At 41.5% G+C, this 25,568-nt stretch overlaps 2 protein-coding genes across 4 annotated transcripts in view; both read right to left on the bottom strand.

The window, feature by feature from the left end:
* Positions 1-586: 586 nt before the first annotated feature.
* kcmf1 (potassium channel modulatory factor 1) lies at positions 587-8,016 on the bottom strand. 3 transcript variants are annotated; one of them, XR_012953131.1, is made up of 9 exons: positions 7,812-8,016; positions 6,163-6,299; positions 5,885-6,052; positions 5,653-5,792; positions 3,504-3,605; positions 3,195-3,378; positions 2,200-2,485; positions 1,706-2,085; positions 587-1,515 (listed from the first exon to the last, which is right to left on the bottom strand). XR_012953131.1 is itself a non-coding variant. In XM_076088178.1 (8 exons), exons 2-8 carry the CDS (start codon positions 6,221-6,223, stop codon positions 1,821-1,823), a joined length of 1,206 nt encoding a protein of 401 aa, XP_075944293.1. In that variant the 5' UTR covers positions 6,224-6,299; positions 7,812-8,016; the 3' UTR covers positions 587-1,820. The 3 variants fall into 3 exon arrangements, 2 of the variants coding, with proteins under 2 accessions (XP_075944293.1, XP_075944304.1); XM_076088178.1 differs by having other exon boundaries at positions 587-2,085; XM_076088189.1 differs by lacking the exon at positions 6,163-6,299 and having other exon boundaries at positions 587-2,085; positions 7,812-8,014.
* A 2,443-nt stretch (positions 8,017-10,459) lies between these two features.
* itga1 (integrin, alpha 1) overlaps positions 10,460-25,568 on the bottom strand; it is a 39,867-nt gene continuing 24,758 nt past the window's right edge. Inside the window, exons 7-30 of the mRNA XM_076088168.1 lie at positions 25,353-25,501; positions 24,676-24,826; positions 24,111-24,285; positions 23,721-23,794; positions 22,228-22,375; positions 21,190-21,335; positions 20,812-20,955; positions 20,458-20,709; positions 20,058-20,188; positions 19,289-19,464; positions 19,036-19,187; positions 17,282-17,392; positions 16,109-16,185; positions 15,680-15,806; positions 15,464-15,541; positions 15,298-15,374; positions 15,104-15,193; positions 14,332-14,434; positions 14,099-14,215; positions 13,915-14,013; positions 13,125-13,229; positions 12,910-13,002; positions 12,684-12,797; positions 10,460-12,146 (exon numbers count right to left, since the gene is read on the bottom strand). Of these exons, the coding sequence (XP_075944283.1) occupies positions 12,090-12,146; positions 12,684-12,797; positions 12,910-13,002; positions 13,125-13,229; positions 13,915-14,013; positions 14,099-14,215; positions 14,332-14,434; positions 15,104-15,193; positions 15,298-15,374; positions 15,464-15,541; positions 15,680-15,806; positions 16,109-16,185; positions 17,282-17,392; positions 19,036-19,187; positions 19,289-19,464; positions 20,058-20,188; positions 20,458-20,709; positions 20,812-20,955; positions 21,190-21,335; positions 22,228-22,375; positions 23,721-23,794; positions 24,111-24,285; positions 24,676-24,826; positions 25,353-25,501 (2,946 nt within the window). The 3' untranslated portion in view covers positions 10,460-12,089. The remainder of the gene's footprint in view (positions 12,147-12,683; positions 12,798-12,909; positions 13,003-13,124; positions 13,230-13,914; positions 14,014-14,098; positions 14,216-14,331; positions 14,435-15,103; positions 15,194-15,297; positions 15,375-15,463; positions 15,542-15,679; positions 15,807-16,108; positions 16,186-17,281; positions 17,393-19,035; positions 19,188-19,288; positions 19,465-20,057; positions 20,189-20,457; positions 20,710-20,811; positions 20,956-21,189; positions 21,336-22,227; positions 22,376-23,720; positions 23,795-24,110; positions 24,286-24,675; positions 24,827-25,352; positions 25,502-25,568) is intronic.

Below are 25,568 nucleotides of genomic sequence, written 5' to 3'. Positions count from 1 at the left end.
GAAGAATAAATATAATATATATTTGTCTCTCATTCATTCACACCACTCAGTGGAGTATGTATATGTTGTTATTGATTTCTTAGTGTCTGCTTTCATACTATACTACATGTAGACAAAGTTTACAGTAACACTTTAGTTTAACGCCCCACTTATTTAGCATTTATAATCAGTAGTTACACACTTAATAAATGGTTTATAACACACTATAATATAGCTGTAAAGAGAGATCATTTGAAGTGTTTAATGTGCAACATTTGTCAACAATTATAAATTCTCTTATTAAAGTATATTTCAGCCTCCACTTATGAATTCCCACAGTAGTACATAAATAAACATATTGGCTTACAATTACATTATAGTGTGTTATATCTCATTAACTGTTTATATACTTATACATGCTAAATAGGAGGGTTAAAGTAACATGTTAAGAGTTGTAAATATTCCCATCCTCACTTTTCAAGCATACGTAAAGATTTTAAGTTTTATGTACCAACAGATCATGAAACCGTGCCGGCTAAACACAAACATCCGAGGAATCACAACAACACAAGGTGCGATAGTGTGATGGTCTCTTGGTTTCATCAAAAGCTGTGCACAGTGTATATTTATTGTATTCTAAATTTACATTTTTTTAAAAACCGTCTGCCCAAGTCTCGGAACCATTATGAAAGTTAACGCACAAATTCCATATACATCTCAAAGTACTTTACATAGGGTAAAAGTATCGGCATGACTCAGATCAAGGCTCAAAAAGAATAAGAAAAAAACAAACGTGAATAAATAGAAAGTGCTAAGCCTAGCAGAAGAAAATAAGAGATTCACACAGGCCATGTAAAGGTCTGACCCCAGGCCTGAACAGAAGCAGAGTGAACTCCACAAACTAGTGTGAAGGAGCAATGGGCACTCTTCAGTTGGGCGTCTGTACTTATCTATAAGTCATAAAGTATACTGTGCCTAAACAGCTTATCACTAAACATAAATATCTCAGAAAAAAACTAAACCAGAGACGAGCTCTCTTTTCTTCTTCTGCTCCTCTGAACCGGATGCTCTGCAGCCGTCGACATGTTCAGACAGTCGTCTCAGAGAATAGGTCTTTCAGGAGCTGAAGCCAATTGATTTCCCTTCGTTATAAAGACTCATTTAAAGAAACAGGATACGTGGTTATGGGTTCAATTTCAGTTTTGTAAACTACTAAAATTCCAAATACTTAACCATGTTTGAAATATCCATTTAAAAACAGTTGAGAAGCTTTGGGATATATATATATCTATATATTGTTTTTTAAAGTTTTAATGACGGGGGTCATTAAAAGTCATGCACGCTGCAAATAACTGCATGCAGTAGTTATGGTAACCCATCCAAGCACTTTTTATTTATTAATAGTCATAAACACACACAGCAGCTTCATCAGAGGAGCCTTCGACCTCTGGACGTTTGAATGTGGAGGATTTATACGGAGAGACGTTTGCATGTCACAGGAAGCAAAAGGTCTGCACAGCCGCCTGTAACATTTACCTGATAAAGAAAAGAAATGTGGATTGATTATCAACTTCATATATATTTTATATATATATAGATATTTATAGATTTCTCTTCTCTCGCTCGCTCACTCAGTTGCGCACTCGCACATTTATCCCACTTGCTCTCATTTATTTTTTGTTTACAATGTAACAAAAATGGTGACAGGCCTTAAAATTACAATCACCGAAAAAACAAACTCAGAAAACAGAGGGGGGAGGGGGAGGGGAGGACTGCCGCCGTTGTCTGCCCATCACTGACAGTTGCAGCAGAGAGGACACAGTCTGCGTGATGCTCGGACATCAAAGAGGCGGTGGCGGAGGCTCCTTCACCATAAAGCTGCGCTCTCTAAGCTGGAGGTTCTCCAGCGCCACGTCTAAAGGCATGATATCCACGCAGCCCATGGCCCCGAAGTCGGCGAAGTCTCGGCGCTCGTCCTCGTCGGAGGAGGAGCTCTCTTCGTGCATCAGCGTGGACAGAAGCAGCTCCTGGACGAACAGGCTGCGGTCGGCGCGCTCTCCTTCTAGAAACTGCCGCTCCGCTTCGGACATCTTAGGGTCATTCAACCTGGAGGAGACGGTGAAGATCAGATTCTAATACGTTCATGATAGACAAACATAACTGCAGAAAGATGGACAGATTTTTCACAAATGACCACCGTTGATAACAAGCCTTGCTCACCGTGCTAATAGGAACTGGGAGCTGTGGGATGAAGACGAGGGATTGTTTTCACCCACGGCGGCAGTGTTGGCAGTCGCCGTGTTGGGCGGAGGGATGGCGTTGCCTTGGTTGTTGCCGCGCCGTGTCGCGTGGCGGCCCGTCTCCACCTGCTGCCGTGCGGCCTGAGCCTGCTGCCGCTCCAGCTGCAGTTGCATCTGGAGCTGCTGGAGCTGCGAGGCTGAAGGCCCCGATGAGTTTATTTGCCCCCCCGCCGCACGCCGCACACCTGACAGCTGAGACAACAACTCTGCAGGAGACGCAACAAAAAAAACAGGCGTCAGCGTTTGCCGTTTCTAAATAAGTCGGGATTTCAGAAGGCAACGCTGTAGACACCCGTAGGAGGATGTGAGGGACAGAGGAAAGTAACCAATAGGTTGATATCTTTCCTGGATTTTATTTTCTAAAGATGAGAGAACTTAATGAGTAGACTACTTACAAAAAATATTCCACTAATACTAAATTTAAACACGATTACACAATCACTGCTTTTAGTCTGTGTACAATCTCAACACAGACTTTATAAAACTGTCTTGACCCAGTTATTTTGGGGTAAAGACAAATAACTTGTATAATGGTTTGTATGGCGCATTAGAGAGGACAGAACAACAACTACTCTATGAAATATAGATCGACTTATTGAAACTCTACTCCGTGGAAAAGGCAGTTTAAGCTACAATCTACCATTTGAGCTCTGCTAACATACACACTTGGCTGTCACAAAACTACGGTGGCCCCTAAGGACAAAACACGCACAAAGACTAAAGCACAATCATTAAGGAGATCCAAAAATGCTCCAAACTACAAAACACATACAAAAGTGTAAACATTTGAAACATTAGCAGACATGCAGGGGTTTTGATGGTACTAGTGAAGGATCCAATGCATCCTATTTGTGAGAGAAGACCATTACTTTGTGTTTGTACTATTTGTTATACCGTTACACTCCTGATGCTCACCTGCGATTGGGTCCATTGCCTCTCTGTTGCTGGGGGTGTAAGTGGAGCTCTGCGATGAGGAGGAGGAGAGCCCCCCCGTGGAGCCGCTAGTAAAGTGCATATTAGTCCGCCGCGCTCTGGGCCCGCCCAGTCCTCGTCCAGGGTGGAACATCCTGCGTACATGTCGAACGCTGCTGGACTCATCGTGAACGGACCGTTAAGGCTAAATGCTGTTACACAACACAAAATATGGCATCGACATTTCTTTAAACAATACATACGAACAAATCTTTATGCAGACAATAGTGCTGGGAGACACAGAAAGGATATTAAATCTCTTGGCGCTCTGTGTTCAAGTGTGAGGTGAGCTGTAAAGTCGTCGGTGACGTGGTTGGGATCCCCTCCTGGCAAGGCAGCACATATTGGACAGATCTGAAACAAGAGTGAGAAGGTTCTGTTTGAGATGGACGTTCTCTCTCTGAACTAAATGTAATCGTGTTAAAAACCTCAAAGGAACAATATGGAAGTACTAAACAATGTTGTCACCTTTACAGTGTTGTTAGCGTGCAGCATCGTAACTTTTTGCAACTATTGCTCATACTTACTTAAAAGTTCTCTACTACAGGGATGTTTACATCATACCGTCAGCTAAAAGGAAGACGAGACTCAGCATTGTGCTCCTACAACACTGTCTGACTCAAAACTGGTGCCCACATTACCCACAATGCAACTTGACCGCCGACAGTTCACTCAGCGGTTGGGATGCGTTAAGCAAGCAGCCGCTAATGTGGCCTCAAGCCTCCAGAGGTCTAGTACGCTCACTTCTTTCTAACTCCACATCATTTGTTTTAGTTTTCAGACTTGTAGTCTTGAACCTCAAATGACATCAACTCAAGTGACATCACTTGAGGCAATTTATCAACTTTTCACAGCTCCATCTGGAGGCACAAAATTCTTTAAACTACTATGTGTAAAATCTGTGGAAATCCCTTTTAAGACTAAACGGGAAGTCCTGAGTAAATGCTTTAAGTACCAATATGAGCAGATAGTTCCTGGGACAATGAGGACATGTTTATCAGTTGAGCAGTTTTGACAGAAGAAGAGGTACATCATCTCGTCTCTTTCGTGTAGGTAGTAGTATCAATAAACTTTGGTTCAAAATGATGATAACCTCTGGACATTATGTTGATATAAACCCAGCAAGACTAGAATCAATGAACCAGTGCTTCAACCTACAATTATGATAGTTGGTTAGACACCATCTTTTAACCAAAAACAAACAAACATTCCTTAGTTCCAGTTTCATCGATGAATCCATTGTTATAAATGACGGTGAACTGAATACTTTTGGGCGGTTGGACAAATAAACAACCAATCTGCTGTGGGTTGTGAAGTAGAACAGTTTTCATTGTTTTCTTACAATTTATAGACAAAACAATTAATTGAGGAAACAATGGGTAGATTGATCAATGATAATACTCATTTGCTGAATCAAAGACACTGAAAAAAAAGGTGAAGAGGCAGCACACACTGCCATAAAACGTTATTCATACAGAAGACTTCCCCACGAGTCCATAAAGGGAATTACTACACACATCACGTTCTCCTGTTTGTATCAGAGCACTTACTGTACACTACACACTAGTCTCTATTGAGCATCACATCCTTAATGTAAAACCCCAGCAAATGACACCCTGTGCATTAACTGCCATACACAAACACAGCAACAGGTTACAGAAACATTTATCGGTTGTTTGTCTTTTGATTCCTCTATGAAAACAAGGACAGCATTGTTCTATATGTTCCCTGTCAATGACTGAATATATCCTACTGAGCCAAAGAGCTCCATTGTTGCCTAAAAACTATTTAAAATACATCAATGACCCACATTGTTTCACTGGGCGACATGTTTCTTCATTATGATGAACACGGCCACTGTACTTTAGTCAATCACACACACACACACACACACACACACACAATAAGAGAAGTATAGAATAACGGCAGCCATATTTAACAAAGCCCCTCATTTTTATACGGAGGCAGACTGTGCAGCGTAGCGACTTGGTTTCCATGGCACAGGTAACCGGAGCACAAACTAAACCTGTGGACTACAAGGTCCCCCCCCCCCCCCTCAATCAATGCTAGTGGAGCTGCCGATGCCCCCCCCCCCCCAGGCCAGCCAGCCAGGTGTCAACTGTCTGACCCTCCCTGTCCTGCCTTTTGTTCAGTCGACTCAGCAGTGGACAACACTCCATAAAATCCATAATCCGTAAATGTCCCTCACTTGTACATTCTGGGAAGTCATTTTAGCCGACTGGAGTGCGGCGCTCACCAGCAAAAGCAGACTGAACTGTAGTGATGCCGACAGACAAAGAGTAGAAAAAAACAAATCCTCCATCTAATGACTACAATATAAAGTATGTAAGTGCGTGGTATAAGTAAACGTAGCCGTTATGTGTGCTTTATGTATACTCACCACCTCTGTGGAAGTCTCTGCATGTTCGGAGGTGACATGCTCCTGTAGGGACGTCTCTGTGTAGCCCATCTTGCCACAGTAAGGACATGTGAAGGACTGGGGTTGCTCTACTGAAAACGTGTCTCCTCCATAATACAAGTCTGCAAAACAAAAGGACAGTTAACAGAGCAAATGTTACTGTTTTTAATCAATATTCAGGTTTCTGTCTCTGGGCCTTCAGGCAGCTGCTTACCGTAGTCTACCCTGGTTAATATACACTGCATGGGGTGCTCTGTGGTGTGTCGTGTTGTCGTGGCTCCGCTCTCGTAGCACGATGCACACAGGTCGTAGTCGTAGCAAATTAAACACTTGAACCGTCTTCCTCTAAAGTTCCCTTTCAAACATGCATCACAGCTCACACCTGCAAAAGAGAAAAAGAGGAATGTAGTAAAGTTACAAATTCCTTATAACTGCTTCTGCAAGACCGACGGTGATAAAGCAAATCTCTATCTGCAGGCCAGTCTCACTTACATGAGCATGTGATTTGGAGTGGCACCAACCCACAAGTGCCAGCCATGAAGAACTCTGGCATTCCAGTGAACTTCACATGCAAGGTCTCAAAAGGCACAACTCAAGAGGCATGGCACAGGGTGTTAAGCATCTGAAAGCTGTTTTAAATCACAGCTTTTGTTACTTATTTATAGTGCTGTCCACACAGGAATATTGCTTTTTATATATTTATCTAGATCTACATGAACCAAATCGGTAAAGAGCAAGTAAAGTGGAACCAACCAAGGCAGCAGACATAGTGTCAGCCATTTCTATATCTTTTCACAAGTCATCATCATATCAAATAGTATATACTAGTCCACTCTTTACTATGTGATTACAAGTGAAGAACTATTCAAGCACTGGCTCACTACTCTGCAGACACAACCAGTTATTTTCCTCGACACATCATAGGTACCATTACACACAATATCCCAACTCCTGCCTTGCTGAAATTTCCTTTGAAGGAAAAAAAAAAAAAAAAAAAAAACTTATTTAGCAAACTTGGATTGTAGGTATGCAGGTATTGTGAATACTCCCTTTGTTGAGACTGATCTGACGCCTTGCAACAAAAAGCTTAAAAACATAAATAGAAAAACTCCACATTTATAGACCAAACTCATGCATGAATAAATAAATAAACTGGCAATGTGCACATACCACCTGCACAACAGCAGGTTTTGCAGACGCTGACAAAAACAGAAAAATTGGTGCCACCTAAGTGGCAATAAAAGCTGCGCCTTCCTCCACTTGCACACGGGATTTTCACTACCTTAAAGACAACAGAATGCACTCACCTCAAAGGCTATAGCCTGACCACAAGGGGGCAATTTTAACGCCTACAAAGTAGCCTGACGTTACCTTTATTGTCCCAACACTTTATTCAAGATAAAGCAAGTTACTTAAGCAATACCTCTGCATTTATTTGGACTGTCTCGTGTTTGCGTTGCAGATTAAACAGGATGGCAGGCCTGCTACAACTAAAATGATGTGAAGAATGGAGAAAGACGAATTTGCCCTCTCATGTGGTTTACAGTTAAAACATACAGTAACTTAACCCTAGCTAGCTAGTAGCCTGCCAGCTAGCTAACTTAGTGATTGGTTTGTGGTCTGAGGCCTCAGACTTTCTTCTTGATGACAGTGCAGACGGGACAGTGTGGCGCTAACATTAGAGATACGGGCTCTTAAATGAACACGTAACCTATAACAAGGAAGCAGAGGATCAGTGCCGCTAACATGGGACATATAACACAACTAACGGGGGTTTTGGGAGCCAGTAAAAGCAGCATTAAGTCGCAGCTACACCGACGCCTCCTTGTGTTAGCACACATTAGCTCGCTAGCCCAGCTAATGCAAGGTAACGCAGCACCTACTAACGACTAAGCGCCGCAATGTTGCCGTATCATTGCGTGCGGGTTAAGAGACGTTACAACAGTTTACTTCACATGTAAAATATACGAGATATAAAGGTGAGCCAGAGCTCAACGTGTGTATTGAGACCAGCCCGAAAACAAGCCGCGGAAAGCGCTACAGCAGCCCCCCCTTTGACTTGAATAAGCACTTAGCAAGGCTAGCCGCGGAGCTAGCTGCTCAGGTAAAGTAGTGCGCTGTGGACGTGTTTATCAACTCACCCTCATGTCGGGACATCCTACAAACAGCGGCACAGCCCCTCCTCGGGCTCCCCAGCGCGGTTAACGAGGGCCGATACAGTATTTTAGAGACTAAACTGAAGAAAAGCCTTCACCCTCGCTTCTTTTTCGAGCAAGATGGATCCGCCAGCAGCTTACAGTTTGTTCTGCTTCCCCTCCCAGAGTGTCACTTATCGCGGAGTGTTGCGGGGTGACCAGTAGGCGGCGCACTCCTACATGAAATCTGAAATCACTCCACCAGTGGTGGACAACGTATTGGGATTAACAGCAGATAGCAAACAGTAGCATAATACATTTTATTTTATAAATTAAATTTGTATTCCTTCACATACTTAAATATATACAGGACTGTCTCAGAAAATTAGAATATTGTGATAAAGTTCTTTATTTTCTGTAATGCAATTAAAAAAACAAAAATGTCATGCATTCTGGATTCATTACAAATCAACTGAAATATTGCAAGCCTTTTATTCTATTAATATTGCTGATTATGGCTTACAGCTTAAGAAAACTCAAATATCCTATCTCTAAATATTAGAATATTTCCTCAGACCAAGTTAAAAAAAAGATTGATAACAGCAAAACAAAATCAAACATTAGAAAATGTCCATTAATGCACTCAGTACTTGGTTGGGAATCCTTTTGCACGGATTACAGCATCAATGCGGCGTGGCATGGAGGCAATCAGCCTGTGGCATTGCTGAGGTGTTATGGATGCCCAGGATGCTTCAATAGCGGCCTTTAGCTCATTTGCATTGTTGGGTCTGGTGTCTTTCAGCTTCCTCTTCACAATACCCCACAAATTCTCTATGGGGTTGTATTGTATTGTTGTATTTCATTTGGAAGTCAAGGCGCCAGAGTCTGGAGAAAGGCTGGAGAGGAGCAAAATCCAAGTTGCTTGAAATCCAGTGTGAAGTTCCCACAGTCAGTGATGGTTTGGGGAGCCATGTCAGCTGCTGGTGTTGGTCCACTGTGTTTCATCAAGTCCAGAGTAAATGCAGCTGTGTACCAAGAGATTTTAGAGCACTACATGCTTCCGTCTGCTGAAAAGCTCTATGGAGATGAGGATTTCATTTTCCAGCATGATCTGGCACCTGCCCACAGTGCCAGAACCACCAGTAACTGGTGTACTGCCCATGGCATTACTGTCCTCGATTGGCCTGCCAATTCCCCTGACCTGAACCCCATAGAGAATTTGTGGGGTATTGTGAAGAGGAAGCTGAAAGACACCAGACCCAACAATGCAAATGAGCTAAAGGCGCCATAATCAGCAATCAGCCGCCATAATCAGCAATATTAATAGAATAAAAGGCTTGCAATATTTCAGTTGATTTGTAATGAATCCAGAATGCATGACATTTTTGTTTTTTTAATTGCATTACAGAAAATAAAGAACTTTATCACAATATTCTAATTTTCTGAGACAGTCCTGTATATATATATATATATATATATATATACATTTGACAACAATAATAAAGCATAATGTTCTATATCCCTCTAAGAAGGTAAATGAATGCTTAACATAAAGTAATCATAGTAAATCAACTTTTCCAATGTGTACTTTTTCTGCTCCAAGTTCCCAATTCCTCTAATAACTAATCAAATGTCTTATTTTTCAAATAGACAAGAGGACCCTACATTGTGTATTTTCTTCTCTTGAACCTTTCAGCAATGAATACTTTGAACTGTGAATGTATGTGTTATATTATTATAAGTTATTGTATAAGTAGCATTATAATGTTGTAGTGGTGGGGGTTATTCTTCAAAGTAACTATAGATGTCGAATTAATATAGTGGAGTAAAAGTCCAATATTTCTAATGTATGTAAATTCTGAAGTACAAATAGGCAAAACTGTACATTTTCCTTCATTAATGACCCAAATGATTACTTGATTATCAAAATTGTTCTGTTGATTCACTAATTGATTAATACGCTAATCATTTCAGCAGTAATACTCACTGTCGGCTCATGTATTTCAAGAGAGAAAATGTAAACCAGTTACTGTTTTCATGCAAGGATGATTATCAGGAGGGAGAGATGCGTAAGCTGCAGTGATTTATTTGAATGGACAGAACTAAAAGCCGCAACTTTAACATGTTGATAAAAAAAGAGATTACAAATGTTATTTATATTATTGTCTGAACAAAAGCAGAAGAACTTATGATCAAGCACTTTTTTTTCGTAAAAAGTCTTTATTTGTATTCAGATTCAGTTTATTTCTATGCTGATGAGGACGCGTATGGTCTGACAAACCAGTGCATTACAATGAAGACTTCACAGCAGTGTAGAAGGCTGGGGTGGAGCTCACGACTCTCACTTTGTCCTTTACTCCCTCTCAGAAGTTAATAGAGGTGTAGGATGTGTAAAAAAAACAATCCCAGACTACCTCAAGTGGACAAAGAGAGACTCGTGACTCCGCCCTCGTGCATAAGCCTGATGTAGCCAAACAACAGTAACACATTCTGTACATACAATTTATTACATGTGCTTCATGTCAACAGTGGAGAGTGCGAGCTGAGGAGTATTTCATATCAAAAAGCCGCCTCTTCTTCTTCTCGGCCGTCTTCCCACAGCTGTATTGTATGACAGCGAGGGAGGAAGTCGAGAAAGAGGCAGAAACGCAGTCTCCCCAAAATACAATATCATTTATTTGAACACGTTGTGTAGCTGGAAACAAAAACAAGACAGAAAACCTGAAAGAAGAACTTTGTAAAGTACGGTGTACCACGTATGGGGTGACATTGAGCCTTTGTATGCGAATGCTTTTGTGTACATGTTGGAGCTTGTCTACACTACAATCCAACGACCAGTAAATCCCATTTACCGAATGGCGACTGCTGGTGACATATGTTTCTGCATTAAAGGAAATTCTACCTTCCATTTTGCAAATCAAAAAGGTTGAAACCAAAATATGCTACAGTCGTATCTCACCTCAACACAGCCATTCACCAGGCTTTCAATCAAATTAAACCAAAGTAGTGGATACAAACCCTCATCTTCAGTTCAGAGTAATTATAACTTCATTTTCTCATCAAAATAGAACAATATTTACATATTTGCATCAGCTTTTAAATTGGTGAGATCGGCCAGATAACTTTCTTTTAAGTCAAATGTTAATGTGGTCATTCATGATAGTTGTAGCACCTGAGCAAAATCGTCATCTCTGACCACTGATCACACACAAAATAAAAAGATTTATGGCTAACATCTCTTAAATTACATGAATTATAGCAAACACAATTATGTACATTTAAAAGGTTTACATTTTTGGGCATCTACTTATATTTACAGTACAATCAAAGTTTTGGATTTTGAAGGCGCAGCTGTCTGTATCTCTCAGTGACACTAACTACAAACATTTAACATCGGAGTTGGGCGAGGTTTTTTTTTTGCTTGTTTTGGTTAAACTAAGAATAAATGTATAAAAAAATAAAAGCATATAGACTGCACTTTTGCTTCAAATAAATCTGGTGTACAGGTCAGTGTCTTTGGTCAACATTTTGAGATTAAGGATGTGCCACTTTATATTGTTAAAATTCCGCAAAAACACCAAACAAAAACAGAATTCTGTAAAATGCTAAAAGGTACAGTGTTTTATAAAGCTATCAGACAGGCTGCTCCAACATATGTAAGAAGTAAAAAGACCTTTGGACGATGAAGTATGTTAGGTGGCTGAGCGACTTTGGATCGTCATACAGAAAAACCTGAGTACTTTTTTCCTCTAAAGCTGGAGTGCATCTATTGCTCTTATGTTTTTGTAAAACCGCTGTATGTAATACAGATATATGCTACTTTGCCAACAGATGCCTGATAAGTGATGGTTTCTTCCTCGCTCCTCTTCTTGAACTGCTTGATGTATACTGTATACCCGCCACATAAAAAGCTGATCTTGAGCAAATAGTGTTTGCAAATACTACAAATACAGTGAGTGGCATCGACTTTATACAATTATAAGAGAGTGTCTGTCTCAGCACTCTCTGTGGATGAGACCGTCTGAAAAGCCCCGGTGTTGGAACCTCGTGCTCAAGGCATCAAAGGACAAGGGCTGGGAAGTATTGGCAAACATTATTGGAGCCAGGCCTGCACAGGAAACAGTGAATGGTGAGCAGTCGTAGCACCGAGGTGCCTGTGGGTCTTGTGGCATCTCCTCCGTCCGTCCGACTGTCTGTTTAAAAGTCTGCCTGTCACTTTGTGCGACCTGACGGTTCTGGAAGCGGTCGGTCACGGAGCTGCTTGCTGCTGGATGTCTGGATATCTCAGTCCATCATTTCCTCCTTTGAGTAGTCCCTGGATTTTCTCTTGAAGAAGCCCATCTGGAGGATCACAAAAGTCAAGTTACAAAACAGTAACTCTGTACAGATGTGAAGGTTCTATAGTAAAGGACTACTTCAGCATTTTTGGGAAATATACTTATTCCCTTTCTTTAGATGAAAAGATCAATCTCTAAATATTGTTATGTATGATTACACCACAAATTGTATTTTTAACATTTCGTTTTTTGCTCGGATTTAAAAAAACGAGATGTAAAGTGTTAATTAGTGAGCGTTAGATGTGCTGGTAGGTAGATTTTGTTTTCTTTTGGACAGAGCCAGGCTAGCGGTTTGCCTCTATTTCCAGTGTATACAAAGCTAAACACTCCTGTAGTTTCATATTTAACATGCAGACAACAAAGTGGTATCGATCTTCTCATATATCTGTCGGTAAGAATTCAAATGACCTTACTTCCCTTCCTTTAATGTTTAACCACTCCTTTAAAGTCGCGGTACATTTCATATTCTATTGGCAATATATTACAAGGTATTTGAAGATCTGAAATACTCTTAGTCTGTATATGTATATGCCTATGTTACCTTCCAGAGAGCGAAGATGACGAGTGCTAAGATCAGCAGTCCTATCAGGATGCTGATGATGATGATCCAAATAGGGATTCCTCCTAAAGTCTCCTTCGAAACCTGGATCTTCACCTGATTGGCACACAGGTACAGAGAGTAAATGTACACACACGTGCAAACACACAAGCATTCAATGACAATACAAGCGCACAATAAAAACAACCTAAAAAACTTGATCACTTACACTTCTGGTCCTGTCACTGCTCAGTTGAAACAGGTTTGTGTCTTTGATCCCCAGCGTGGCGTTCACCAACATGTACAGACTGGAGAACTCGCCCTGTAAGATAAATCTCCTTTAAACGTTTCCTGTCTATCCATCTGTCAGATCGCTTTTAGTCACTCGGCCTCCCAGTTCTTCACTTAGACAAAAAGAAGCATCGACGTGTCACGTTAACCTACCTTGATGAACGTGGGTTTCCACACTCTGAATGTAACGTTGACCTGACTGATCGTAGCCTCGGGGATGGAGCAGCTAAATGATGCGCAGTCGAGGTTTTCACAGCTCTGTAGAGCAAATCAAACACATACGGTAAGACAGGAAGGACACACACACACACACACACACACACACACACACACACACACACACACACACACACACACACACACACACACAGAAGTGGCTCAGAACAGAAGGTCTTATTGTGTTTTAAATAAGCCAAACAATTCAAACCAGGATTCATATGTGTCATAAAGCCAACTCCGAGCTAATGAGAGTAGTCAGGTCTGGTTGATCTTTTATTTATTTTGTGTTGTTCAAAGTATATTTACTTTAAAATATCAACCACAACCTTACTTTGTATAATAAGACCTGAAAATACATGTTAACGTGTGAGACGCAACATACCTTTAAACAACTTTGAAACATTAAATAGGACTCCAGCCAGGGTAGTTTACGCCTACATTTGATAAATTTGACGTGTACTATAAACTGACCCATGTTCACCTTAGGGAGAAACAATGTGTTTCAGTCTGGCAGATTAACTGCATCACTGGTTAAGCCTGAGTTGAGGCTACGCCTGAAAACTAACCTGAACAGGAACGGGTTAGTGCAGAGGGATTAGTTTCCACGATAGCTTAGGTCAGGCTTACTTAAATATCCTTATAAAACTGAATTTCCTGAAATAAGCCTGGTTTCACTGGTAATCTGTCTTTAGAAAATAAACCCACAAAGAGGCTCATCACTCACCAGCAGGAAGACACTGAGAGTTTCTTTCTTTGGATTTGGATTTATAACTTCCGGGTTAATATTCTGGGGGTTGATCCAAGGTGCTGCGTCACAGTTCACCTGGAGAGAAAGGAGAGGCAGATATGAAATTGGGTCCATCTGTTCAGATCCACTTGCATGTCCACATGTGTGTGTGTACTCATACCTGTGGGCTGGTGGTGACGTGTGTCAGGTACAGTAAGTTGTTCTGCCGAGGAGACAGGCGAGGATACATCACTGTAAGGACGACTGGTGGAGACACCATATCACTTGACTTCTCCACCTGAGGAGAAGCGAGATGGAGAGGCGGAGTGAAGAAGAGAAGAGGCCTCCGTTTTACTAATATTGTACCTTATCTGGATTCCCAAACAAACCCCATCTGCATATGATCTCTGTTACCGTGTAGCTGATGTTGACCTCCTCTCCGATCACGCTGGTGTCATTGAATACAGTAGAATACTGTTCACCCTCTTTTACAATGATGTGTTCATCCCCAGGCCGCCTAAAAAAATAAATTCAAACGCATATTAGGTTTTTTCTGTTCTGAATAACAGCTTCAGACACAGACAGATGCTTATACATTTAATATGAAATGTAGATACCATTAAACCCAAAGCACAACACTGACATAATATCATCTTAAAAAGTGTATATGTTGCAAACAGTATATTTACACATCCAGCAGATACAGAGCAACATTATCATACATTTGGGATCATGTTTGTGTCCAGTTCCATATTCGCTCTCTTTTAACTCTGATTTTGGCCTCCACCAGCTCCTGAGGGAAATATCTGGCTCTTTAGCTGCTAAAAGCTCCACTATGTCCACCAGCTAGTCTCTGAATATGTCTGTCTGCTGTTTGGTGTTGGGCAGGTAGTTTACAGTGGATTTTTTGCAATTAAAAAAGCTGCCTGCTGTGGCTGAAAATAACACTGACGAGGGTGGTGACAGGACGTCTTGTGATCCATTGTTAATATATCATTGTATAGTGGTACCAAAATGACTTTATTTTTGACGTTTTGATTTGTTAAACAAAGGTGTAATGACGGCATGTCATTAACATGAATAGAACAAGTCAAAATGTCCACCATGACAGGACTATAGAGACCATTATTGCATCCTCTGTTTGTAGTATTAGTATTCATGATCAGTAAGGAGTGCAGCCACTCACACGGAGAATATCAGGCCAGCTTCATACTTCACAGGGATGGAGATTTGCACCGTGTTGTCATGCATTGTTGAAGCCAGCTCTTCACTGTCACTGGGGGAAAAGATATGAAAAGTTGTACAATTCCAATTTGTACAATTTGTTTAAGACAAACAGCTTCAAACTGGAAATAAAAAATGCCGTGCTGATTCTCTCACCTTGTAGCTGTCACATTGATCTGAATTACCTCCTGGATATGTTTGGGATTTACCTCAAATTTCACTGTGAAGTTTTCCTGTGGATCACATCACAAAGATAGACAAAAAATGATACATCGCACAGGTAGTATGTAGCCTGATGAATGTATTATATGCCGATACTAACCTCTACATTACTTCCCAAGAAGGGGTATCCAACAGCACACTCCACATTTGTGTGATTCAGAGTGCATGCTTTCTCCGGCTGAAAACACAAAACAAAACAAACATCGTGACACACTTCACGTATATCCATATACACTTAAATGATATTCTCTGGTCCTTTAAGTGTATATCCATATACACTTAAATGGTGCAGACAGAGGAGTATTAGAAATCTCACCTCTACTTTAACATAGTTGATGTTCGGTGTGAAGCTGAGGATAACTTTAGTGTTGTACGCGTTGTCCTTGCTGTTTCTAATGTTGATGTTCACATCAATCTTGTCTTTGTTGGCTTTGATCACCATTCTGGAGAAGTAAATGAAAACTGTCAGCATGCTTGTCTGTGATGCACAAATCTCCCCACAAGGGTGCAGTCATGCACTGGAAGGATTTGCTGCTAATAAGGTCTAATAACTATGTAAACTGTGTTATGAGACACTGTGACTTAGAGACAGTACATGACATGACTTCAGTATACAACAGTTACATAAGAGGAAGAGGAAAACTTACAATGACCATAAATGATTCATAAATGTACATACGCTAGTATTGTTTTGAGACAGATTTGAAAAAGTGTGAACATATTCTTTAACGCTAATTCCGCTTACCTTTTGACACTAGGCTCTGCTTTGAGAGAGAGGTCAGCAATGCACTTCTCATCGCTTCCACAGTCAACTAGAGGAATCTACGAGATAGAGACGAACATTTTCAAGGTCTCCTCCAGTAAAAAAAAATGTTTTATTGTTTCTTTATTTGGATGTCTGAGTTCACCGTAGATTCATATATGTGCAGAGTTTTACACGAGAAGCCAAAGCTTCTCTTTGATCACCTAAATTCAGAGTTTAAGATGCATATGTACGAGCACAATTGTGTGATGTTACAACTAGTTTGGAGCCCAATCATGGTCCAATATGCAACTTACAACTTACTCCAGCGTACAGATGAAAAGGACTAGGAGAAGCAGGAATTAAATTTGTAAGATTTTTTTAACCAGTTATTCATTCCCTTTCCCTTTTCCCCACAGGGCGTTTGAGGGTCACAGTCAAATTTGTTCCCACTCTCAATGCTCTCCCACTGGACTCTTAAGATCAACAGCGTCCACCCTCCCGAGAAAGGACCAGAGAATATCATATGCAGCACAATGTCAAAAGAAAAACTTCCGTTTGATGACTTCCCCTTTCTGTGTCCCTTCTCTTCCTTTCAATAACAATAACAGGAGAGGTCCTGAGGTCCTAATAGCGCTTCCTCGCTTGTGGGAGTGCAGCGTTCATTGCTGCTGTGACAGTATCTGACGCTGAGGATGTGTCAAGGCTCATAAACACATCACATATGGTCCTGTGTTTAGAAGCGAGGAGGGGTTTGGCTTTCATTTCCTTCTTTGTTACGGGCTGAATTCTCATGTAATATTTCCCATCTTTATCTGGACACATCACTCATGGCATCACTTATCTGCAGACCCTCTTGTTAGAACAACTATGCATGTGGGAGTGTGGGAAGACTGCCCTAACTTTTGGTGTTGAAACACTAATGCAGTTTTCGGGAAACACTGAAGGATGGCAGTCAGCTGTTGCAGATGTTAATGTGGCGTAACAGCAGCGAGTTTGGAGCCAGACAAGAACACCCCACTTCTCATTCTCAGATTATAAAGACAGACAGATGTTTAAGACCAGGTTCAAATCCTTCCTGTCTGTGACTCAAAGGTTTCTGCTTACTGTTATTTGGCAGTTCATACTTAAAGTGCTGAAAGAGACTCTAGCAAGTGATATGAAATACTGTCTTACTGTCTTATTGATGGATCTGGGAAGGTTTTCATCCAGAACGGGGCCTTGGTCTTCATCAGCAAGTCCAAACTCCAAAGACACCATGAGAGGGTCTCGGAAGTCCAGCCGGGCCTGAGAAAGGGGACAAGTGGAGCAGGACAGAGGATGGTGAGGAGAAGAGAGAGGGGAACAAAAGTACAAAACATGTAAACATGTTTTTGGCTGATTAGATCCTTAATCAGGACTTTGTGGGGTTTGTTCAGGCTATGCCTGATCGACGGCTCCCTGACTCTCTTGTTTGTACTTAGTCATATCATTCAGACTGAAAGAATGAGCAACAAGCAAGTCAGAAGTAATCCCGAGTTAGATATTTCAGACAGCGATGATGGTGGTGCTAGATGAAAAGGTATTACAATTCATCCTTAGGGGCACATGGATGCCTATAACAAAACTCATCCAATAGTTGTTTCACCCAAAACTCCAAAGGTTAAGCTCTTGGTGGCACTAGAGGAAAGGTCCGAGGATCACCAAAGTCAGTATGCGTCATCCTCTGGGCACCATGAATGTCTGGACAAACATTCATGGCAATCCATTAAATAGTTGCTGAAATATATAATTCTGGACCAAAAGGGTGGACCAACACACCGACATGACCTTAGAGGTCTAATCAACCAGAATAACTGGAATAACCTGTGTGAGGGTGCAGGGCCTTTAAATTACTGAAACATGAAGACAACATATGAAGGAACAGCTTCACATTGCAGTATGGCATGGACTGTACAGACATGGTAGGTTAAATATGAGTCTTTCTTGACCCTGTGCCAAATTTTGATTAAACCTGAGAAGTATAGCATAAGGAACACATGCTGCGTCTTTAGTCAGGCACATTACTGACTTGGACCTAGATACTGTAACAGAAATGAGGCATAGCCACACCCTGAGTATGAAGCACTTTTTGGACATGGATTCTTTAAAGATACATCTGCTTTCAGTTCATCCAGTTCATCTGGTCCATCTTGGACTTAAGTAGTTGCGGTACAAATCTTCTGACCCTTGTGAACTTCTCTGCGCTGGACTATGTGGGAAGTTGGTGCACAAACTGGCACACCAGAACAGAGCAGGTATTCGTGCTCGTCACACACAGCAATAACAGCTGTTTCAACTGATTAGTTCCTCCTTCTCTCGCCTAGAAATCCATTGCTGCAGTGAACGGCTGGAATGAGAAACTTTGTACGCATGGCTTTAAATGTCACATTGCGACAGTAGGTGGTGTAGCTGTAACGTACTAAAGGTTTCAACTGTGATGATCAGTCGGTGATGTGTTTGTTAGGCCATTTGTAGAAATCTCCCCCGACTTTGAAAGTCACTTTGTCACATTTTTCATTCTCTCTTTGTTTTTGTCTTCTTCTCTCCTCATCTCTTCAACTCTCCGAGTGCCTACAGATAATTTATAACTCGGAGCAGCAAGCGGCTGTACTCGGCATGCTTTGATCAGGACGAGTCTGTTTCGTGTTATGACCAAGGTCTTCTCCGCATGAGCCTTCTCACAGCTTTGTCCTGTCTCCTTTCTGGCTCAAAACACAATTTAGATCCCCACAACAAGCCTAGAATATAACTTTCATGAATGAAAGTCACAGAACTTGTATTCATTCAGTTGATCTAAGGACTCTGTCTTGTGGAAACGGGGTTAAAAAATATAGTTTTGGGGTTGATTTCGTACAGGTAAGAAACCATAACTAACCCCATGTGTACATCATAAAGATAAGAGTACTTGCCGACATGATGAAGGTTTCGTTCACACATTTTCTCTCTTTGTCTTTGATGGTGAAGTTCCTGGTAATCCTGCGATCACTTTTATCTTCCGAGTCAATAAATGAAGCCCTGGCTTTCGGACGCAGAGCGTCCAAAAACAGATTGTAGCGGATGTCTGCAGCACACGACACAAAAGGAAACATGTAGTAATGACACACAACAACTTTGACAGTGAGGAGGGGTAGAGATGAAATAATAGGATGCCGAATGGCTCACCAGCAGTAGTGTTTAAGTCCTGCTTGTCAGATTTGATGCCGTAGACAAAACACACCTCCGTCGTCACACACACAGATTTGCGTGTGCCACGCTCACACTGATACTGAGTCTGCTGCAGGTTGATTTTAACTGGGTCAAAAGTCATGTTGGCACGGAGCTCTGCAACATCTCTGGACCTGGTGAAATGAGACAGACATGCCAACTTCTAGAAAACATAATTGTAGTTGTTTTTGGGGCAGTGTGTGAGTGTGTGTGTGTGTTGAACTGTGCGCAAGTTTCTTGTAAGGAACAAGAAACGGATGCATCTTGAGAGCAAAACTTGGCCTCAACTCTCTCTATTCAACCATGGGGCTTTCTAAAACCCCGGCCAACAGTCCAGGAAGTACAGCTGCCTGCTGCCAAATCCTATTTAAACTCTAAGCCACTTGGGAGATGGAGTTTTCACACAGCTTAGCTGAGCCTCTGCCAGTAGAAACTGTGGGAGAAGGTCTGCTTGGGAAGCTAAATCATGGTGTGGGCTGATGTTTTAAAACTTTGCGGGTTAGTCCAACAGCCAGGAGTTGTAACAGAGAGATCATTAGGAAGTTGTTGTTCTCAAGCCCACGAACCCAGTGGGACACGCGCAGCTGTCTAAACCCGCAGAAGACAGCGCTAAACGAACATGTAAGATAAAGTCTCCGGGATACGGGCACTGCTGCTGGTAATGATTCAGGTGGAATGTGTAGTTTTGGGAGTGAATGTTGATGTGTGAGGATGAGCCGTGACTCACCAGAATAGTGAAGCCCCTCCCAGACCTCCTATGGTAACATCAGTGATTCCATCTCCATTAAGATCCATGACTCCGTGTATGGACTGACCAAAGAATTTCACCTTTTCACCGTCCCCACCTGCAGGGATATGCTGCAGAGAAAAACACAAGACCAATTAGTTTACATTAAAGGAGAATTCCGGGATATATTTTAATCTGGCATATTTCCCGAAAGTTATTGTGGCTCTATGGGTAACTTTGCACTTGCCACCTCTGTTGTAAAGCCCCCTAAAGCCTTCCAAACTAACATGACGTTTGGGAAATAAGGCTGGGTTGAAATATAACAGCATTTCCCTTTCAACTAAATAAACACTTACAAGTATTTTGGTATCAACAGTTCAGGCACTGTCACTGTTCTCACCTGTACGAATTTCTCTTTCAGTGACGTCTTATCTCCATGATAGATGTAGACGGCGCCTCGGTGGTCGTTCTCAAAAGGTGCACCGATGGCCACGTCGTTAAACCCGTCCAGGTTGAGGTCTGATACTGCAGCAATGGCCGTACCAAAGCGGGCACCGCATGGTTCATTCTTATTGGTGCAGCTGGCTGAGTGGGAAGTACAACAGGACTGATTGACAGGCTTTAAAGTGAACTCGTGCTTAAACTGGCCGTCCTGGAAATAAAGCAGAGACAAAAAAACAAAACATCACAATCTGACAGAAGCTCTGTCAATCATAGACACACACCTAATTCTTTTATAATTAACCTTCTGTACCTGGTCGAGTTTGTAGACGTAGACTTGTCCCTGCTCGTCTCTTTCCGTGCCCATATACATTGGAGCTCCGACCAAGAGGAGATCCGTGTAGGAATCTCCATCCACGTCGACAGTCTGCAGGACGCTGCCAAAGTAGGAACCAATCTGCAAAACAAAACATTGGACAATGATAATTCCGAAAACAGACATTTCTGTGTTTTCCACTTCAGGGCCACCAACGTTTTTTTTACCACTAAGCCACTGTAACGTGTACATTTTTCCTTGGGGATTAATACAGTCTTATCTTATTTAAAGTCGGCTTGAAGAAAGATGTCTTCTCTGCAAAACAAACACAGAGGGACGAAAGCCTCCCCAGGCACCAAACTGAAATAGACTCACCTGTTGTCCTTTCAGTATCTGTGAGACGACGACGTTGTTCTTTTCATTCAGACGATAGATAACAACCCGGCCTGTGTGGTTGTACCGCGGTGCCCCTGTGATGTACAGCACTCCATCAGGGGTGGAGGCTGACTGAACATCATAGCCTGCAGAGAGACATGTGCATACACAAGTACACAATGTATTCAATTCAGTGCATTCTTTACATAAACATGCATCAACAGGAATGTGTCAAACCGCACTTAACAACATCAGGAGAAAAACAACTATGGATCTCTTTGAAGGGTATTTTTAAATGCTTCTTCTGCCAACTGTTTACATCTCATTGTGAGGAGGAAACTATAAAACACTCCTTCGAAACTGGCAGGGACACACACACAAGCACACGCACTCACATACAAGCACACGCACTCAAAGACAAGCACACGCACACAGGCTACGTATGCAAAGTCTGCAGCCAGACCATTAGAGATGAGCGTGTGCCAACAGCTGAGTTTACAGTACGCGAGCCTGGACCCACCAGTGCTCTTTCTAATGACATGTTGATTAAATAACTTAATATTAAGACGCTGTGGTTGCTCTTAGAGCCATAAAAGGCAGCAGGACGAGAGGAGCAGAAGAGAAAAGGCATGCATTTATTATTTATGGGACAAAGAGATAGACAACATCTTACTCCTCCATGTAACAGAAACTATATTTATTCTGCAGCTGTGAAAATTCACCAAATCTCAAGAAAGATCTAGTTTATCTCTCTCTCTGTGTAACACAAAGACACTCAGATAGAGTTGTTCTTGGACGTCTAAAAACTGTATTCCTGTATATTATTCAGCTTATTAACAGGTGTATGTTTTTGTATTTTTTGTGGGAACACACATGCAGAAGAAACACGAATGGCACAGCGCAGAAGCAAACCTGGAATCTACAAAACTATTTTTTAGCTAATTTCGTTTAAGTGACTGGGTGCTATCTTTGAGTCCGGTACCCAGCTGATTGAGAAAATACATCTTAGGGCCTTCAAGACATAACGAGTGAACTCACCGAGGTACCCAGCGAGTCCTTCGTACCCGGCCTCAGTCTCTGGGTCGTAGAACTCGGTCTTCCCCGGAATGATCGTTCCTCCAGCAGTATGCATGACCACTGTCCCGTTCCAGTCAAACGCTCCCACTGCTCCCAGCATCAGGCCGTCCTACGAGAGACAACAGAGCTGATGTCAGGAGCAGTCGGATATGAGATCAAAAGAGTTAAAACGATTTTTGTTAGTGAGTGGTGTACAAAATATTTTTATCATCTTTACTGTGGTCTAAACAGTGGTGGCCAAAATAGTATAACTAGTGCAGAAACATTTATTCACGTATCTAATCAAAAGAAAATTAAACCACTAACTATTTTGAAAATGTATAAATTGATATTTAAGGAAAACGTACAAACTTCCAGTGGTTCCAGCTTGTTAAATGATTCTGCTTTTCTCTGTTATATCATTGTAAATTAAACATGTAATAATTCTGAGAAAAAAATATCTGGCGGTCTGGGATACCGTGATAAGCATTTTCACAATTTTACTTGTGAAATAGTTAACTCATTCATCAAAGATTGACATGTCAATCAATAATGTAACCTCTTGAAAACATAGACACATGTAAATAACCTGGATAAAATAAAATATAGTAGAATACATCACAAAGCAGAAAACTAAAAAATGTACTTCAATCAATCTTTTTGATTGTATCTACAGGATACAGAGTTCATTAATAGGAAAGGGAGGGGTCACAGGACGTTATGTATCATTAGTCACAATGAAAGTCATCAAGAGCCTCTTTCCCCCTACTGAGCCTTAAAGCGAGGCCTCCTGTGTTTAACAATGACTCAATCTGGTTGTGTCTGGTTGAATGAGCCACTGCAGCCACTGAGACAGTGTACACAATGATCGAAGAGGTGACAAATGTGAGTCAGGAGCAGGAAGAGAGGCTTAAGAAGCTAGTTTGTTTATAAATAGATGTAGGAACCACCTAATGAATGAACTCCAAAGGCATGTGAAGGGGCAAACGCAAGCACGTTGTTCTTAAGAGTAGTGAACAAACATCTGATTCAACCTCCCCCGCTGTCTCTAATACTGAAAATGCCTCGTGCTTGCCTTTCAATCCCCTTCTAACTGTCTCGCACATGCTCTCATGCAATCAGACCAAACACGACCAGCCTGAAGTCTGCAGCAGTGTCTGAAAACTTCCACTGACCCAGTGAATCACCGAAGGGTTGAAGATGCACTGGAGATAACACTGGGGCTTTGTGTCTGGACTAGTTCATTAGTTGAGCAAACATCCATGCCAACGCATTCACTTCCCCGCAAGCACATCAAATAAACAGTTCTTTCTAAATCGAAAAGCCTACAGACATCTAAACTTAGCCGTGATCTTGAGATATGATGCACTTGTCTGTCATTGGGTCTGGTTCGGTGATTCTACAGTAGGTCACTGACTTTTACTTATATGGTATTTGTGTATTTATCTGACATAAATAAATGGATTTAGACTTACTTTGGAAGAATGTGCACTGAACCCAGCTTGGGACATCTCCATCTCAAAGGACGAGGTGAAATTGCCGGTTGTAGCTGAGGATGAAAAAGTTCATTTTAACCTTTATATATTAAAATAAACAGCACATAATACAATGTTGTTAGTATCTCCTAGTCACATTCCTATTAATTGTTGGATCGAGAGAGTTTGATAAAAATGGTGTCCTCTTTAAAGGAATAATTAAACTTAGCTTTGTGTTTACCGTACTGACATGAAGGTGGTGTTAATCTTCTCATCTACAGCACAATTCATTTTATTGTTTTTTTTAAATACATTGAATACAGAAGCAGACTAGCTGTTTCCATTGTTTTAACTATTTGTGCTATGTGTGTTTGCAGGGACAACATTTACCTTCCAAAGCAAAAATCTTGCTTCCCAAAGCGTCCACAATGGTCAACAAGGCCACCTCATCGGAGACGTTGAAGAAGTGGTCTGCCAACGGCTTACTGGAGATGGACGCAATCTCCTTAATGAACTTCTGCACTTCTTCTGCACTTTTGTTCTGACGATTGTAGTCTCCTAAAACCTGGAAAAGATAATAAACAATCTTAATAACATCAGGGCTGAAAATGATTGACTGAGTGACTAACTAACGGCTTTAAATGATGGCTAAACAATTATTAAAGAAACTGTTTAGTACACTTCCCTTGATTGAATTTGAATGATGTTGCTTATTATTTGACTAAATTATCAAACTCTATTATCAATATTTCAATAAACCGCACAGTAAAATGGCTTTATTTCACTATGATTTCTACAGTCTGCATATTCCAGCTTCCTTTTTCATTAATAAATAAGCCTTTCTGGGTTTATTATTAACAGTAAACACAAAACGTCCTCAATCCTGAAATCAGAAGACACAGTCATACATGTTAACATAATCTGTAAAAACAACACAAAGGTAGTTTGTACCCACAGCAATGCCAAACCTCTCGATGTCATCGTCGTCGCAGTCTCCCATGACCTTGCCCAGATTGTGGGAGTCGTGTGACTCTCCGTCAGTCACAATCACCATGACTTTCTTCACCCCAGGTCGTGCACCGCGCTCCGGCATGAAGGCCTCTTTCCTGATTGGTGCAATATTTTCAGTCAAAGTTCAGTCAAAAGAACAAAACATCTGGAGTATCTGCTGAAACAGGACCTTAAATAAAGCCTGTTGGGTATTTCACATTCATGACACTGGCGGGAGGTCTTTTTTTATTTCATGCATTTGTGCATTTATTTCATGGCACTTGCATTACCCACAATGCAACTCGACCACTGTCAGTTGACTCAGAGACTCGGGTTTGTTATTCTAAAACATTTGTCACATATGCTGTCGTACTCCCCGACACCTGTAAACAGACATTGATACATGTCGGACCAATCGGGGAACCTCTTCTCGATATTTTAGAAAAAAATCTGACCAATGACAGCACTGTTTTAACCAAAAGGAGGGAGCTTGTCTGAGTCCCTTGTCCAGCCAACTTGAAACGACACGCTCCCATTTATATGCCTATTAAACCTTGCCAGACCATGCTGACGTCATCGAGAGCTATGGCCCTGCCTTGCCAGGCTTGCCCAAATGAGGAGGGAGGGGTTAGTGTTGAATACCTGGCAGTATCGATGCCCAGGAAAGTCATGGTTTTGAAGCCGGTCTGCTGAGGAAGTTCTTTAACAAATTCCAGCAGATTACGAGTGTTGTCGAACTGGCTCAGGTTGACGCGGTGAGTCACAGTCTCACCATAGGACACTATCCCCACCTGGAAAACACACACATGTTCTTCTAAACGTTATCCTACATTACAATATATTTTTCCCTTTTCTCTC

The sequence above is a fragment of the Anarhichas minor genome, unplaced genomic scaffold (genome assembly GCF_050575085.1).
Source record: "Anarhichas minor isolate MPS153535 unplaced genomic scaffold, ASM5057508v1 ptg000002l, whole genome shotgun sequence".
Classification (NCBI taxonomy): Eukaryota; Metazoa; Chordata; class Actinopteri; order Perciformes; family Anarhichadidae; genus Anarhichas; species Anarhichas minor.
Note: the sequence above shows the minus strand (reverse complement) of the source record. Positions and strands in the feature narration are given on the sequence as shown.